The sequence below is a fragment of the Anomaloglossus baeobatrachus genome, chromosome 12 (assembly GCF_048569485.1).
Source record: "Anomaloglossus baeobatrachus isolate aAnoBae1 chromosome 12, aAnoBae1.hap1, whole genome shotgun sequence".
NCBI classification, from domain to species: Eukaryota; Metazoa; Chordata; class Amphibia; order Anura; family Aromobatidae; genus Anomaloglossus; species Anomaloglossus baeobatrachus.
Genome location: NC_134364.1, coordinates 55,938,522 through 55,952,662, shown reverse-complemented (window position 1 = coordinate 55,952,662; position 14,141 = coordinate 55,938,522). Strand labels below are relative to the sequence as shown.

Sequence of the window (14,141 nt, the reverse complement as noted above, 5' to 3'; positions counted from 1 at the left end):
ACTACACCCATTGTTAGGCACATACTAGGACCAGGGAAAGTGGCAGGCAACCCTCCCATGCTGCATGCTGGGAGGGGTCGTAAGACCCATCCCTGCTCCTATAGGTTACAGCTTAGCAACTGGGAGGTGGGAGGAGCCACCAGAGAGCAGACAGAGATAGGAAGGTCAAGGTTAGTCAGTTCCCTCAGGGAGTGAGAGAGTAAGGAGTGAGCATGTAGTTGAAGGAGAAGAACGAGAGAAAGGAGGGAGGAGGAGGCCTGCTGGGAGCAGGCAAGGAGGAGAAAGAAGAGAAGGAAAGAAAGGGTCGCAGGGCCGCGGGTAGTCCTGTAGGTACCACGAGCAGTCCTTGTTGGGTACCGAAGCCGAGGGCCTAGAGGCGCTACGAGTAGTTGCAGGCTGCGGTGGCCTGGTCCACATTGACATCGGTGGAGTGATTAAGCTGCGACAGGGGACGGTCCCTAGAGACTGGAGGAGTGCAAAGACAATCTCCAAACAGTAAAAACCGAGGCCCAGGGACGTTGTAAGCTCCCAGGGCCAGAACCCATAGCAGACCTTCAGAAAAGGGGTAATCAGCCGACAGGTGACCCCCCAGCCTGGAGGCTGTAGTGGAGGCCAAGCCAGGTCCATCTTAACTAAGGCAAGGCTAGCGAAGACAGCAGAGAAGGAGACACTAAGAGAAGGGTACCGGATTTCACGCTCTGAATCACCCAGAAGGCGGAGGTCCCTGACAGAGGTTCCAGCAGTCCAAGGGTCCTGCTACCCTGACAAGAACTGTGAGTAAAGAACTGGAACTGCACCCTTGAAGTGGTCTCTGTTATTTCAGCTGCATAGACATTCACAAGCACCAACTGTGCCCCGGGCATTGCTCCACCTGTGGGGAGCAGTACCACCATTGCTGCCATAACATCATCCCGGTGGCCTCACACAGCAGCAGCGGCTTAATAGCCGCATACCACAGGTGGCGTCACGAACACAAACTTTATTCATCAAGACACATAGTCTACTGACACCCACCAGGGCCACGGAGCCGGGCCCAGCCACCACTGACTACCACCGGACTAGTCCGGCCCGGCACCGGGTGTCCCATAGCCCTGGGGTGGGCGAGTCATATGCCTATATAGTGGGTGACGGCATGGCCATCTCTCTGCGGTATGTGACCCATATGAGAGAACGAAGAAGGCTATACCCAATGGCCAACAGTATTCGTCCCAACTCCTCTTTTGTGTGTATCATTTTTTTCAATTTGTACATAAATAATATCTGATGGCGTTTCATGGTTCTTATTGGATGTGTCACATAAAAAAAAGGACAGGTAGAGTCACTGTTATTAGCATGGACATTCCTCTTTCACTAAGGTTTGATAATGAAGCTTAAAGAGGTTGTCCACTACTTTTACATTGATGGCCTATCCTTAGGGGCCCTTTGCACACTACGACATCGCAAGCCGATGCTGCGATGCCGAGCGTGATAGTCCCCGCCCCCGTCGCAGCTGCGATATCATGGTGATGGCAGGCATAGCGAATATTATCACTACGGCAGCTTCACATGCACTCAACTCTCCTGCGACGTCGCTCTGGCCGGCGAACCGCCTCCTTCCTAAGGGGGCGGGTCGTGCGGCGTCATAGCGACATCACACGGCAGGCAGCCAATAGAAGCGGAGGGGCGGAGATGAGCGGGACGTAAACATCCCGCCCACTTCCTTCCTTCCGCATTGCCGGCCGGGACGCAGGTAGGAGATGTTCCTTGCTCCTGCGGCTTCACACACACCGATGTGTGCTGCCGCAGGAGCGAGGAACAACATCGTAACATCGGTCCTTCCCAAATCAAGGAAATGACCGATGCTACACCGATGATACGATTACGCCGCTTTTGCGCTCGTTAATCGTATCAAAAATGCTTTACACACTACGGTGTCGAGAGCGACGCCGGATGTGCGTCACTTTCGATTTGACCCCACCGACATCGCACCTGCGATGTCGTAGTGTGCAAAGGGCCCCTTAGGATTGGTCATCAATGTCTGATCAGCTGGAGTCCGACACCAGGCACCCCCGCCGATCCACTGTTGTCTGTCACGGCGGCGGCATAAGGCAGCCAGAAATGCTCACTTCCGGAGTTGCTCCGTCTTCTGATAGTGGCTGCGGCCAGATACTGCATATCCGCCTCCTATTGATTAGAATGGGAGGTGCCATTGTGCCATGGGATTAGAATGGGAGGTGCCATGTGCAGTACCCAGCCAAGGCCACTATCAGAAGACTAAGCAGCTCCAGAACTGAGCATTTCCAGCTGCCTGCTACCGCCACTGGGACGCAGAACAGCTGATTAGCAGGGTTGAGGTGCCGATTAGACATTGATGACCTATCCTAAGGATAGGCCATCAATGTAAAAGTAGTGGACAACCCCTTTAAATGAAGATTATACTGTATTTTACTGCTGGAGACCAGATAGGCAGGAGTACACCACTGTCAAAAGCCAAGGATCACGGTCGTCATGGAAAGTTGCTGTGGCCCTTGTTAAATCTTACTTTATAGATACCAGGGTTGCTCACTGTCCAGAAATTCTTGGTTAGTCTGTAAAACTAGACCACCTTTTTTCTATTGTCCAAAAAAAATATGATACGTTCATGATTTTCTTTTTTTTTTTTAACAAGTTGTTTATCAGTATTATTTGATTTCTAAGTGATTTTGCAATTGCAGTGAATGCCGATAAGGTGTCCATATCGGCATTTTGGCCTGTAGACCTATATTACGTAAAATCTTAATAATTTATCATTGTTTTCCAAGGTGTCCATAAAAACGTTGGTTGTCTGTGTTTTTTTATGATAAGCTGTCCAGAAGAAAATAAATAAATTAAAACTTGGCAAACCTAATAGATACATTGCACTGCTTCCAAAGTCGTTGGCATCGGAACACGGTCCTTGGCCACACCTAAATTGGCAAGACGTCTTCTGAACTTTGGACTGTAGAGAACCCTGTTTAGCCTCAAACTGTGACTGCGCCGGACACTGAGAAGTCACTTAAGTCGTTCCAGATAGAAAACTTGTGAAGTAGGTGACGTTAATGAGTTGCTCCGAGTGTAGGATGAGATTTCGATGATTCTTGACCTCCGGTCTCTCATTTTTCTTTTCTTACAGAGAAACCATGAAGAGAAAGTCTATAGGGTCCGAGTGCACAAACCATGTTGGAAGTAATCCCGGGTCGAAGCGAGACACCCACTTCTGTGCAGTGTGCAGCGACTATGCCTCCGGTTACCACTATGGCGTATGGTCTTGTGAAGGCTGCAAGGCTTTTTTTAAGAGAAGCATCCAAGGTCTGTTTCTTACTGCTTTGTATTCATGCAAATCTTTGGAGCTGAGGTTGATTAAAGACATTTAATTAGGTGTCAAGATTTCAGCTGTAATTAATGTTCTTAGATTATTAGCAACCGCTCGATAATGACTTGTTCTTGGTGTAATGGAAAACCGGTCAAAAGCTGGATTATTATCCTATTGATGTCGTATTTCGGTATATAAGCTTTTTGTTTCAAAATGTAGACTTTTTATTTTTAATTCAGTACATTCCAGTTTAATTTGCTATAAAACCACTGAGAGACTGGTAATGATAGCAGTCCTTTAAGAAAGTGATGTACGTAATGGCCCTAAAGGTTAGCTACTAATGGCAACGGTCAGGGTACAATAACACTTTCCGTAAGGGAAACAAAGTCCATTTCCACGTTGGACACCTTGTAGCTAGCCCATCTACAGTATATAAGTATTTCCAGACATTTCCAGACCTACCCCAAACATAAGCCGTAGTAGGATTTCGGTGGCTTTTTTGAGTATGCCTAAAATATAAGCCCTACTCCAAAAATAAGCCATAGTAGTATACACTAGAACTGAAATATGCCCGATATTCTGGTAATAATAGCAAGCATTTGCCGGTGTCCGAATGTTAAAAAATGGCCCCAGTGCATTGGGTAAAACTATGGAAATCACAACATATAAACCACTCATGTCTTTGGACATATCAAATGTACAACCTTTAACTGTTTGTATCAAGATTATATACTTTTACATTATCGCCCCTTTTCTCGCACGAAATTACAAGAATATGGGTCAAGAGTCCCCTGTTTTAACGGATGGGTGGTCAAACATGTGATCTGCTGTTCGGTTCAAAGTCTATAGAACCGCAGGAAATAAATGAGTTATGGTCTCTTTAATTCCCAGCAATAAAACCAACATTGAATGGAATGGCCTTGCTTGACTACCAACCCCTTATAAAAGGGACTCTTAATCCTGTACTCCTGATTGGTGGTGGTGGTAGGGTCCAGTTCTAAGAACTTTAGTGATCAGCAATATTCTACAAACACTAAGGCAAATTCAGACATCTGCGGAAAAAGGGTCCTGACCCCAACTCAAAAATGGCCATACTTGACTAGCATCCCATTATAAAAGGGACTCTTATTCCTGTAATCCATGATTGGTGGAGGTGGTGGGGTGCAGGTCTAAGACCCCTATTGATCAGCAATATTATACAAACATGCAAACACTAAAGGGGGCTTTACACGCAACATTGCTAACGAGATGTCGTTGGGGTCACGGAATTCGTGACGCACATCCGGCCTCGTTAGTGACGTTGTTGTATGTAACACATACGAGCGACCGCTAACGATGTAAAATACTCACCAAATCGTTGATCGTTGACACGTCGTCCATTTCCCAAATATCGTTCCTTGTTCTGGACGCAGGTTGTTTGTCGTTCCTGCAGCAGCACACATCGCTACGTGTGACACCCCAGGAACGACGAACAACACCGCACCTGCGTCCTCCGGCAACGAGGTGGGCGTGACTTTCCTGTGGCTGCTCTCCGCCCCTCCGCTTCAATTGGATGCCTGCCGTGTGACGTCGCTGTGACGCTGCACGAACCGCCCCCTAAGAAAGGAGGCTGTTTGCCGGCCACAGCGACGTCGTTAGGAAGGTAAGTATGTGTGACGGGTAGCAGCGAATTTGTCCGCCATGGGCAGCGATTTGCCCGTGACGCACAAACGACGGAGGCGGGTGCGAACGCTAGCGACGTCGCAGCATGTAAAGCCCCCTTTAGTCAAATTCAGACATCTGCGTAAGAGGTCTCCTGACCCCAACTCAAAAATGGCCTTGCTTTACTACCAACCCCTTACAGAAGGGACTCTTATTCCTGTACTCATAATTGGTGGTGGTGGTTGGGTGCAGTTCTAAAGGGGGCTTTACACGCTACGATATCGTTAACGTATTATCGTCGGGGTCACGGTGTTTGTGACGCACATCCGGCGACGTTAACGACATCGCAGCGTGTGACACGTAGGAGCGACCTTAGTCGATCGCAAAAGTGGTCAAAATCGTTTGCCACGGAGAGGTCGTCCTGACACAAAAAATCGTTAATTGCTTCTTAGCGATGTTGTTCATCGTTCCTGCTCCAGCACACATTGCTAAGTGTGACACCGCAGGGGCGACGAACTCTCCTTACCTCCGTCCACCGGTAATGCGGAAGGAAGGAGGTGGGCGGGATGTTACGCCCTGCTCATCTCCGCCCCTCCGCTTCTATTGGCCGGCCGCCAAATGCACCTCCCCCTGGAGGGAGGTATTGTTCAGCGGTCGCAGCGACATCGCTGCACAGGTATGTGCGTGTGAAGCTGCCATAGCGATAATGTTCGCTACGGCAGCGATCACACAATATCGCACGTACGACAAGGGCGGGTGCTATCGCGCTCGACATCGCTAGCCGTTGCTAGCGATGTCGCAGCGTGTAAAGCCCGCTTAAGAGCTCTAGTGATGAGCAATATTATGCAAACGCTAATCTGCGGACAGGTCTCCTGACCCCAACTTGAAAGCCTCACATAAGCCTATAAAACCATTGATTTTGGATCGGTAGACTATCTGAATTAGTGGATTGGTGATAACTTGTAATTCGAGATGAGCGGACCCAGGGAAGTTCAGTTTGTTAGGTTCAGCCGGACTTTAGGTAAAATTCGCTTTGGGACCCGGACTTGACCTGAACCCCAATGAAAGTCACTAATTGGGCAGTTCGAGTTTTCGGCCACATGCAGCCAGCTATAAACAGATCACATACAGGGGCAAGTGTTTTTTTTTCCTTCTTATTTTTTGTGCACGCTACATCGGATCATGCTGTTGTTACCACCAGTATGAGCCGTTCAAACACTGCAACTGGCTAGCTCAGGGCCAAGCACCAAGCGTACCCGAGCACAGCGATACTCGCAGAAATGGTTTGCATATGTAAAGCACCCTCCGAGTCCAAACTCTTGTTTTGTTTTTTTTTGTTTTTTTTGGGGGAAGTCTGGGTTTGGTACTAACACTGAACACCAAACCTTGGGTTCGTTCATCTCTACTTGTAATCTCAGTCCAGCTTCTTTATAGTTTCATAGTTTCATAGTTTTTAAGGTTGAAGGGAGACTCTAAGTCTATCTAGTTCAACCTGTAGCCTAACATGTTGATCCAGAGGAAGGCAAAAAAAACCCAATGTGTCAAATAAGCTCCAATGGGGAAAAAAATTCCTTCCTGACTCCACATACGGCAATCAGACTAGTTCCCTGGATCAACACCCTGTCATAAAATCTAATATACATAACTGGTAATATTATATTTTTCAAGAAATGCGTTCAGGCTCTGCTTAAATTTTACTAGTGAATCCCTCATTACAACATCATGCGGCAGAGAGCTCCATAGTCTCACTGCTCGTACAGTAAAGAATCCTCGTCTGTGATTGTGATTAAACATTCTTTCCTCAAGACTTAGCGGATGCCCCCTGTTCCAGTCGCAGGCCTAGGTGTAAAGAGATCTTTGGAAAGGTCTCTGTACTGTCCCCTCATATATTTATACATTGTGATTAGATCCCCCTAAGCCTTTGTTTTTCCTAACTAACTAACCCCAAGTTTAATAACCTGTCTTGGTATTGCAGCCCCCCCCATTCCTCTAATAATCTAGGTCGCTCTTCTATCTACCTGTAAGATTATGCTATTTATAACCTTCTATACTTTTGCTAACAAGAAATGCATCCATTCCTCTCTTAAATTCATTCAGTGAGTTGGCCATCACCACTTCCTCAGGAAGAGAGTTCCAGAGCCTCACTGCTCTTACCGTGAAGAACCCTCTTCTATGCTGATGTAGGAATTTTCTTTCCTCCAATCGAAAAGAATGCCCCCTTGTTCTTGTCATAGTCCTTGGTACAAACAGATCATGGGAGAGATCTCTATATGGCCTTCTGATATATTTGTACATATTTATTAGGTCTCCCCTAAGTCTTCTCTTTTCTAGAGTAAATAGACCTAATTTTGATAACCTTTCCGTGTATTGTAATGCACCCATTCCATTTATTATTTTAGTAGCCCGCCTCTGAACCCTTTCAAGTTCAGTAATGTCTTTCTTCAGCACCGGTGCCCAAAATTGCACACAATACTCCAAGTGTGGTCTGACTAGTGATTTGTACAGAAGGAGAATGATGTTTTCATCTCGTGCCCCCAGACCTCTTCTAATGCATCCCATCACCCTATTTGCTTTGGTGGCTGCTGCCTGACACTGGGCACTCCAATTTAGATTCTTATTCACTAAGATGCCTAAGTCTTTTTCCATGTCTGATTTCCCCAGCAGTTTCCCATTTAGTAAGTAATCGTAGCATCTGTTTCTCCTTCCCATGTGCATAACCTTACACTTATCTGTGTTAAACCTCATTTGCCATTTTTCAGCCCAATTCTCCAATTTACTCAAATCCATCTGTAGTTGCAAACTGTCCTCCTTTGTGTTAACTACCTTACATAGTTTTGTATCATCTGCAAATACTGATATTTTACTCTGTAAACCATCCACCAGATCCATTAATAAATATATTAAATAGTAGGGGGCCCAATACAGACCCCTGTGGCACCCCACTAGTAACCCTGGCCCAATCTGAGTATGCACCATTAATAACCACTCTTTGTTTTCTACCACTAAGCCAGCTACCTACCCATCTACACACATTTTCCCCGAGCCCAAGCTTTCTCATTTTACTTAGCAGTCTTTTATGTGGGACAGTGTCAAATGCTTTACCGAAGTCGAGATAAATGACATCCAATGATTCTCCTCGGTCCATGTGAGAGCTTACATCCTCATAGAAGCTGATCAGGTTAGTTTGACAGGAGCGATCCTTCATAAATCCATGTTGATATGGAGTTAAACAGTTATTAACATTGAGACATTCCATAATAGTATCCCTTAAAAACCCTTCAAACATTTTACCCACAACAGATGTTAAGCTTACCGGCCTATAGTTTCCAGGTTCCCTTTTGCACCCTTTTTTGAATATTGGTACCACATTTGCTAGCCGCCAATCCAGTGGAACAGACCCAGTTTCTATAGAGTCTTTAAATAAAAGGAATAGAGGCCTGTCTATCACACTACTTAACTCCCTTAATACCCGAGGGTGAATGCCATCAGGGCCTGGTGATTTGTCAATTTTAATGTTACTAAGTCGGTTCTGCACTTCTTCCTGGGTTAGGCAGGTCATACTTAATGGGGCATTTACATGATCACTCTGCATTTCCCCTGGCATATGCTTTTCCTGTGTGAACACAGTTGAGAAAAAAGTATTTAAAACATTTGCTTTTCCCACATCGCTTTCTATGATTTTACCCTCATTATTCTTTAAAGGGCCAACACCATCAATTTTAATCTTTTTTCTGTTTATATAATTAAAGAATAGTTTGGGATTTGCTTTGCTTTCCTTAGCAATGAGTCTCTCAGTTTCTACTTTTGCTAAATATATTTGTTTTTTACACATTTTATTTTTTTCTCTATATATTTTTAATGCTTCCTCGCTGCCTTCTTGTTTTAGCTTTTTAAATGCCTTTTTCTTATTATTCATTGCCCCTTTTACATCTTTATTTAGCCACATTGGTTTTCTCCTGTTCCTAGCCCTTTTATTTCTGTATGGTATGGCTCGCTCGCAGTGGGTGTTTAATACCGATTTAAAAATGTCCCACTTATTTTCTGTGCTCCCATTTTTGAGGACATTGTCCCAATCAATTTGGCGAAGGTCTTCTCTAAGCTGATCAAACTTTGCTTTGCTGAAATTCAGCGTTTTTGTAACCCCCCTCCAAGGCACCTTACTAAAGGACAAGCGGAATTGTATTATATTGTGGTCACTATTCCCGAGGTGCCCATCCACTCGTACGTCTGTTATTCTATCTGGCCTGTTGCTTAAAATTAAGTCCAGAAGGGCTGCCCCTCTAGTTGGGCCCGGCACAAGTTGGGACAGATAATTATCCTTAGTTACTGACAGAAGCCGGTTTCCTTTCTGAGATACGCAGGTTTCAGTTTCCCAGTCTATATCGGGGTAATTGAAGTCCCCCATAATAATCACTCATTGTGATTTGCTGCTTTGTCTATTTGTTTCAATAATACATTTTCAGTGGTTTCTGTTATATTTGGTGGCTTATAACAAACCCCTATGAGGATTTTATTAGTTTTCCCTCCTTGTATCTCCACCCATAGAGACTCCACCTCTTCATTTCCCTCTTGAATATCTTCTCTTAGTCTGGGCTTTAAACTGGACTTTATATATAGACAGACTCCACCCCCTTTCCTTTTTTTACGATCCCTCCTAAACAATTCATATCCTTGCAGGTTAGCCGCCCAGTCATAACTATCATCTAACCATGTCTCAGTTATTCCTACTATGTCGTATTTCTCCTCATACATTACCAGCTCCAGTTCCTCCATCTTATTGGTCAGGCTTCTTGCATTGGTCAGCATGCAGGAAAGAAGTTTTGCTCCCCTTTTCTTAGCTTCCTTCTGATTACCCTGTCTTGGGTCCTCTTTACGGCATCTAGTATCCTTGATTAGTTTGTCCTTCTGCTGCATGTTCTTGTCTGCTGTTTTTTCTCCCATCCCCTCTTCTTCTAGTTTAAAGCCCTCCTGATGAGTGTGGCAAGCCTTCTGGCGAACGTGTGTTTCCCAGGTTTTGTGAGGTGTATCCCGTCTCTTGCGAGAAGTCCATCGTAGAGGTAATTCACTCCATGGTTCAAGAATCCAAATCCTTGCTGCCTGCACCATCGTCATAGCCAGTTGTTCAAATCTAGTATCCTATTCCATCTTCTGACACCATGGCCATCGACTGGGAGGATTGATGAGAAAACAACCTGTACGTTCCGTTCCTTAATTTTCTTCCCCAGAATTTCAAAGTCTTCACAAATAGTTGGTAGATCATTTCTTGCCGTGTCGTTTGGGAATCCAAGGAGCCTAGCAAAAGTGGTCTAGATTTAGCGTTTGCTCCCGATTTCTGGCTAAAAATGACTCCTGCTATGTGGGAGGCCCCATTACATAATTTGCATTGGTGCCCAAGTGGTTAGATTCACTCCATGGCATCATCCTTTCCTTCGTGGCCATTATCTCTGTATGGCACCTGATAGATTCTACCTGATAATGGTATAATAATTTCTTCCTTCATGTAATAGTTATAGGTCTACTGTCCGCTGATTGTGACTTTATGGTGGGCTTTTGCATATACACAGCAGCTAATCAGAAAATTAGGAGCTGTAGGGGGGCTGAGACAGAGCCGGTTACATATTGGATGGCCTCGGACTTTGTTAGGCCGTGCAGCTGTGCTCCTCTAGTGTGTGACAGTCCTTAAAAAACATCTTGCACCTTATGAAACCCTTGTAAAGGGCAGCAGGAACGACATTATCTATAGTTAGCGTTTCTCTGCAGAGCGGCTCCGGCAGTTAGAAATACCTGTGGATTTCGCTGAACTTCCATGAGCTGCAATTAGAAACCTCACGTCCCGGTTCAGACTTTACCGGAAATCACAGAGAGACAATTCTTCTCCGTCCAGAAATTGTTGCAGGGATGCTGCGTGTTACAATGAGCGGCAGCCGCATATAGGTCATGTCTTTGCAGAAACTCATCTTTTTTTTTTTTTTAACACCTTTCCCTCTGTTGCATTAGGCGGTGTATTGTAATGTAAAAGTAGATATAATCCGAAAATAAACCTGCTGTTTAAATTTTTTTAATTTTTTAAACATTTTTGGGATTCCCCCCTTCATATTACATTCTGTATTTAAAAAAAAAAAAAGAGAACTCTTGCAATTTTGCACTTATCACAATAGCCACTGGGGATATTTTCTGTTTCAGTAAATGCACATGTAAATTAGTAGCAATAGACTGACTCAGACCTTTTGTATTGAAGCATCTAATGTGCGTGTGCTGAGGTCATTGTGAAGACATGGTGGGGAGGTGAGCTGTGAATCCTGTGTTATCAGCGTTGTATAGATTTGCACAGTCATTATAATCCTGTCTCTGATTGTATTGAAGCATCTAATGTGCGTGTGCTGAGGTCATTGTGAAGAGAGGGGGAAGAGGTGAGCTGTGAATCCTGTGTTATCAGCTTTGTATAGATTTGCACAGTCATTATAATCATGTCTCTGATAATAAGGCACCTGCTGAAAACTCTTCCTGATAAGAGAGGAAGCATGAGCATAAAAAGCCACAGTGTTGTGTGTTTTTATTTTTTAATACAGATCATGATATAAAAAAATAAAAAAATAAAAAAAAAGTTTATTTTCTGAGGCTTTTTTTCCCCCCCTTTAACTCCTTCACGACCAAGGACGTACCAGTACATCCTTGGCCATGTCTATCCCTTTACTGAGGGTTCGAGCATCGAGCCTGCAGTCATCCCCACACATGTGTGCTGATCTGCTCAGCAGACATGTGTGGCTACCAGGTGCGGGTGGACTGGAGATCCTCTGCTCCTGTTAACCCCCTAGATCGTGTTCTCAAACTTCGACAGCGAGATCGAAAGACAAATGCAAATCAGGCGGAAGTGCATTGGGGGAGTGTCAGTGCACTTAGACTTCTTCCAGATGCATTGACACGCCTCCAGTGCACTTCCAGCTTTGTTTGCATCTGACTTTTATACTAGCGTTCTCATGTCTAGCACATCAGATCTCTACAGAAACTGTATTATTCCTAATGGGAGGCAAGCACCTACGGTATACCGCCACAGCAAAACCACTACTTCCAGATTGGAAAATGTGCTGAGAAGGTTCCATTTAAAGGGTTATTCCCATCTCCAGTCTACTGAGCACCTAATATTCCTTTCTCTATATCCAACAACCCTCTGCCCAACTCCAGCATACAGTAGCCATCTGCATTCAGTCCATACTTTGGTCCTTAAAAAGGTATTTCCATCTCCAAGATCCTATCCCAATATGTAATAGGTGTAATAATATTAACAAATACCTCCAATTGGAAATATAGTATAGTTCTCCTGATTAGTTATGTCACTTACCTCATGTGCAAGGCATTGCAGCTTAGGTACCCATGGTTACATCCACTCATATAGTGACAGTTAGTTGATCATGGTAGTAACCATGGATACCTAAGCTGTAATGCACTGCACATGGAGTAAGTGACATAACTAATCAGGAGAACTGTACTATATTTCTAATTGGAGCTTAATGTCATTATTATTGGGACAGCATATTGGAGATTGGAATAACCCTTTAAGGACCACAACAGGGATCCAATGCAGACGACTACTGTATACTGGAGTTTGGCAGAAGATTGTTGGATATGGAGAACGGAATAGTAGGTGCTCAGAGTAAACTGTCATCTCTGTTCCATGTATGTGTGTGTGTGTGTGTGTGTGTGTGTATATATACAGTGCTGGCCAAAAGTATTGGCACCCCTGCAATTCTGTCAGATAATACTCAGTTTCTTCTTGAAAATGATTGCAATCACAAATTCTTTGGTATTATTAACTTAATTTAAATTGTCTTCAATGAAAAAAAAATAAATAAAATTGTCATAAAGCCAAATTGGATATAATTCCACACCAAACATATAAAAAAGGGGGTGAACAAAAGTATTGGCACTGTTTGAAAAATCATGTGCTGCTTCTCTAATTTGTGTAATAACAGCACCTGTAACTTACCTGTGGCACCTAACAGGTGTTGGCAATAACTAAATAACACTTGCAGCCAGTTGACTTGGATTAAAGTTGACTCAACCTCTGTCCTGTGTCCTTGTGTGTACCACATTGAGCATGGAGAAAAGAAAGAAGACCAAAGAACTGTCTCAGAACTTGAGAATCCAAATTGTGAGGAAGCATGAGCAATCTCAAGGCTACAAGGCCATCTCCAAAGACCTGAAAGTTCCTGTGTCTACGGTGCGCAGTGTCATCAAGAAGTGTAAAGCCCATGGCACTGTGGCTAACCTCCCTAGATGTGGAAGGAAAAGAAAAATTGACGAGAGATTTCAACGCAAGATTGTGCGGATGATGGATAAAGAACCTCGACTAACAGCCAAACAAGTTCAAGCTGCCCTGCAGTCCGAGGGTACAACAGTGTCAACCCGTACTATCCGTCGGCGTCTGAATGAAAAGGGACTGTATGGTAGGATACCCAGGAAGACCCCACTTCTTACCCCGAGACATAAAAAAGCCAGGCTGGAGTTTGCCAAAACTTACCTGAGAGCCTAAAACGTTTTGGAAGAATGTTCTCTGGTCAGATGAGAAAAAAGTAGAGCTTTTTGGGCAAAGCCATCAACATAGAGTTTACAGGAAAAAAAGAGGCATTCAAAGAAAAGAACACGGTCCCTACAGTCAAACATGGCGGAGGTTCCCTGATGTTTTGGGGTTGCTTTGCTGCCTCTGGCACTGGACTGCTTGACCATGTGCATGGCATTATGAAGTCTGAAGACTACCAACAAATTTTGCAGCATAATGTAGGGCCCAGTGTGAGAAGCTGGGTCTCCCTCAGAGATCATGGGTCTTCCAGCAGGACAATGACCCAAAACACACTTCAAAAAGCACTAGAAAATGGTTTGATAGAAAGCACTGGAGACTACTAAAGTGGCCAGCAATGAGTCCAAACCTGAACCCCATAGAACACCTGTGGAGAGATCTCAAAATGGCAGTTTGGAGAAGGCACCCTTCTCATCTCAGGGACCTGGAGCAGTTTGCCAAAGAAGAATGGTCTAAAATTCCAGGAGAGCATTGTAAGAAACTCAGTGATGGTTACCGGAAGCGGTTGTTCGCTGTTATTTTGGCTAAAGGTTGTGCAACCAAGTATTAGGCTAAGGGTGAAATGATCAATGATTTGATTTTCGTTTCATTCTCTTTTGTGTTTTTTCATTGCAA

The 14,141-nt window shown here is 44.5% G+C and overlaps 1 protein-coding gene across 2 annotated transcripts in view; it reads left to right on the top strand.

The window, feature by feature from the left end:
• ESR2 (estrogen receptor 2) overlaps positions 1-14,141 on the top strand; it is a 79,599-nt gene that overhangs the window by 28,795 nt on the left and 36,663 nt on the right. Inside the window, exons 1-2 of one of the 2 annotated variants that reach the window (XM_075330786.1) lie at positions 2,964-3,043; positions 3,131-3,306. In XM_075330786.1, the coding sequence (XP_075186901.1) occupies positions 3,138-3,306 (169 nt within the window). In that variant the 5' untranslated portion in view covers positions 2,964-3,043; positions 3,131-3,137. Of the gene's footprint in view, positions 1-2,963; positions 3,044-3,130; positions 3,307-14,141 lie in introns of those variants that run through there. The other variant, XM_075330785.1, reaches the window with a different exon arrangement.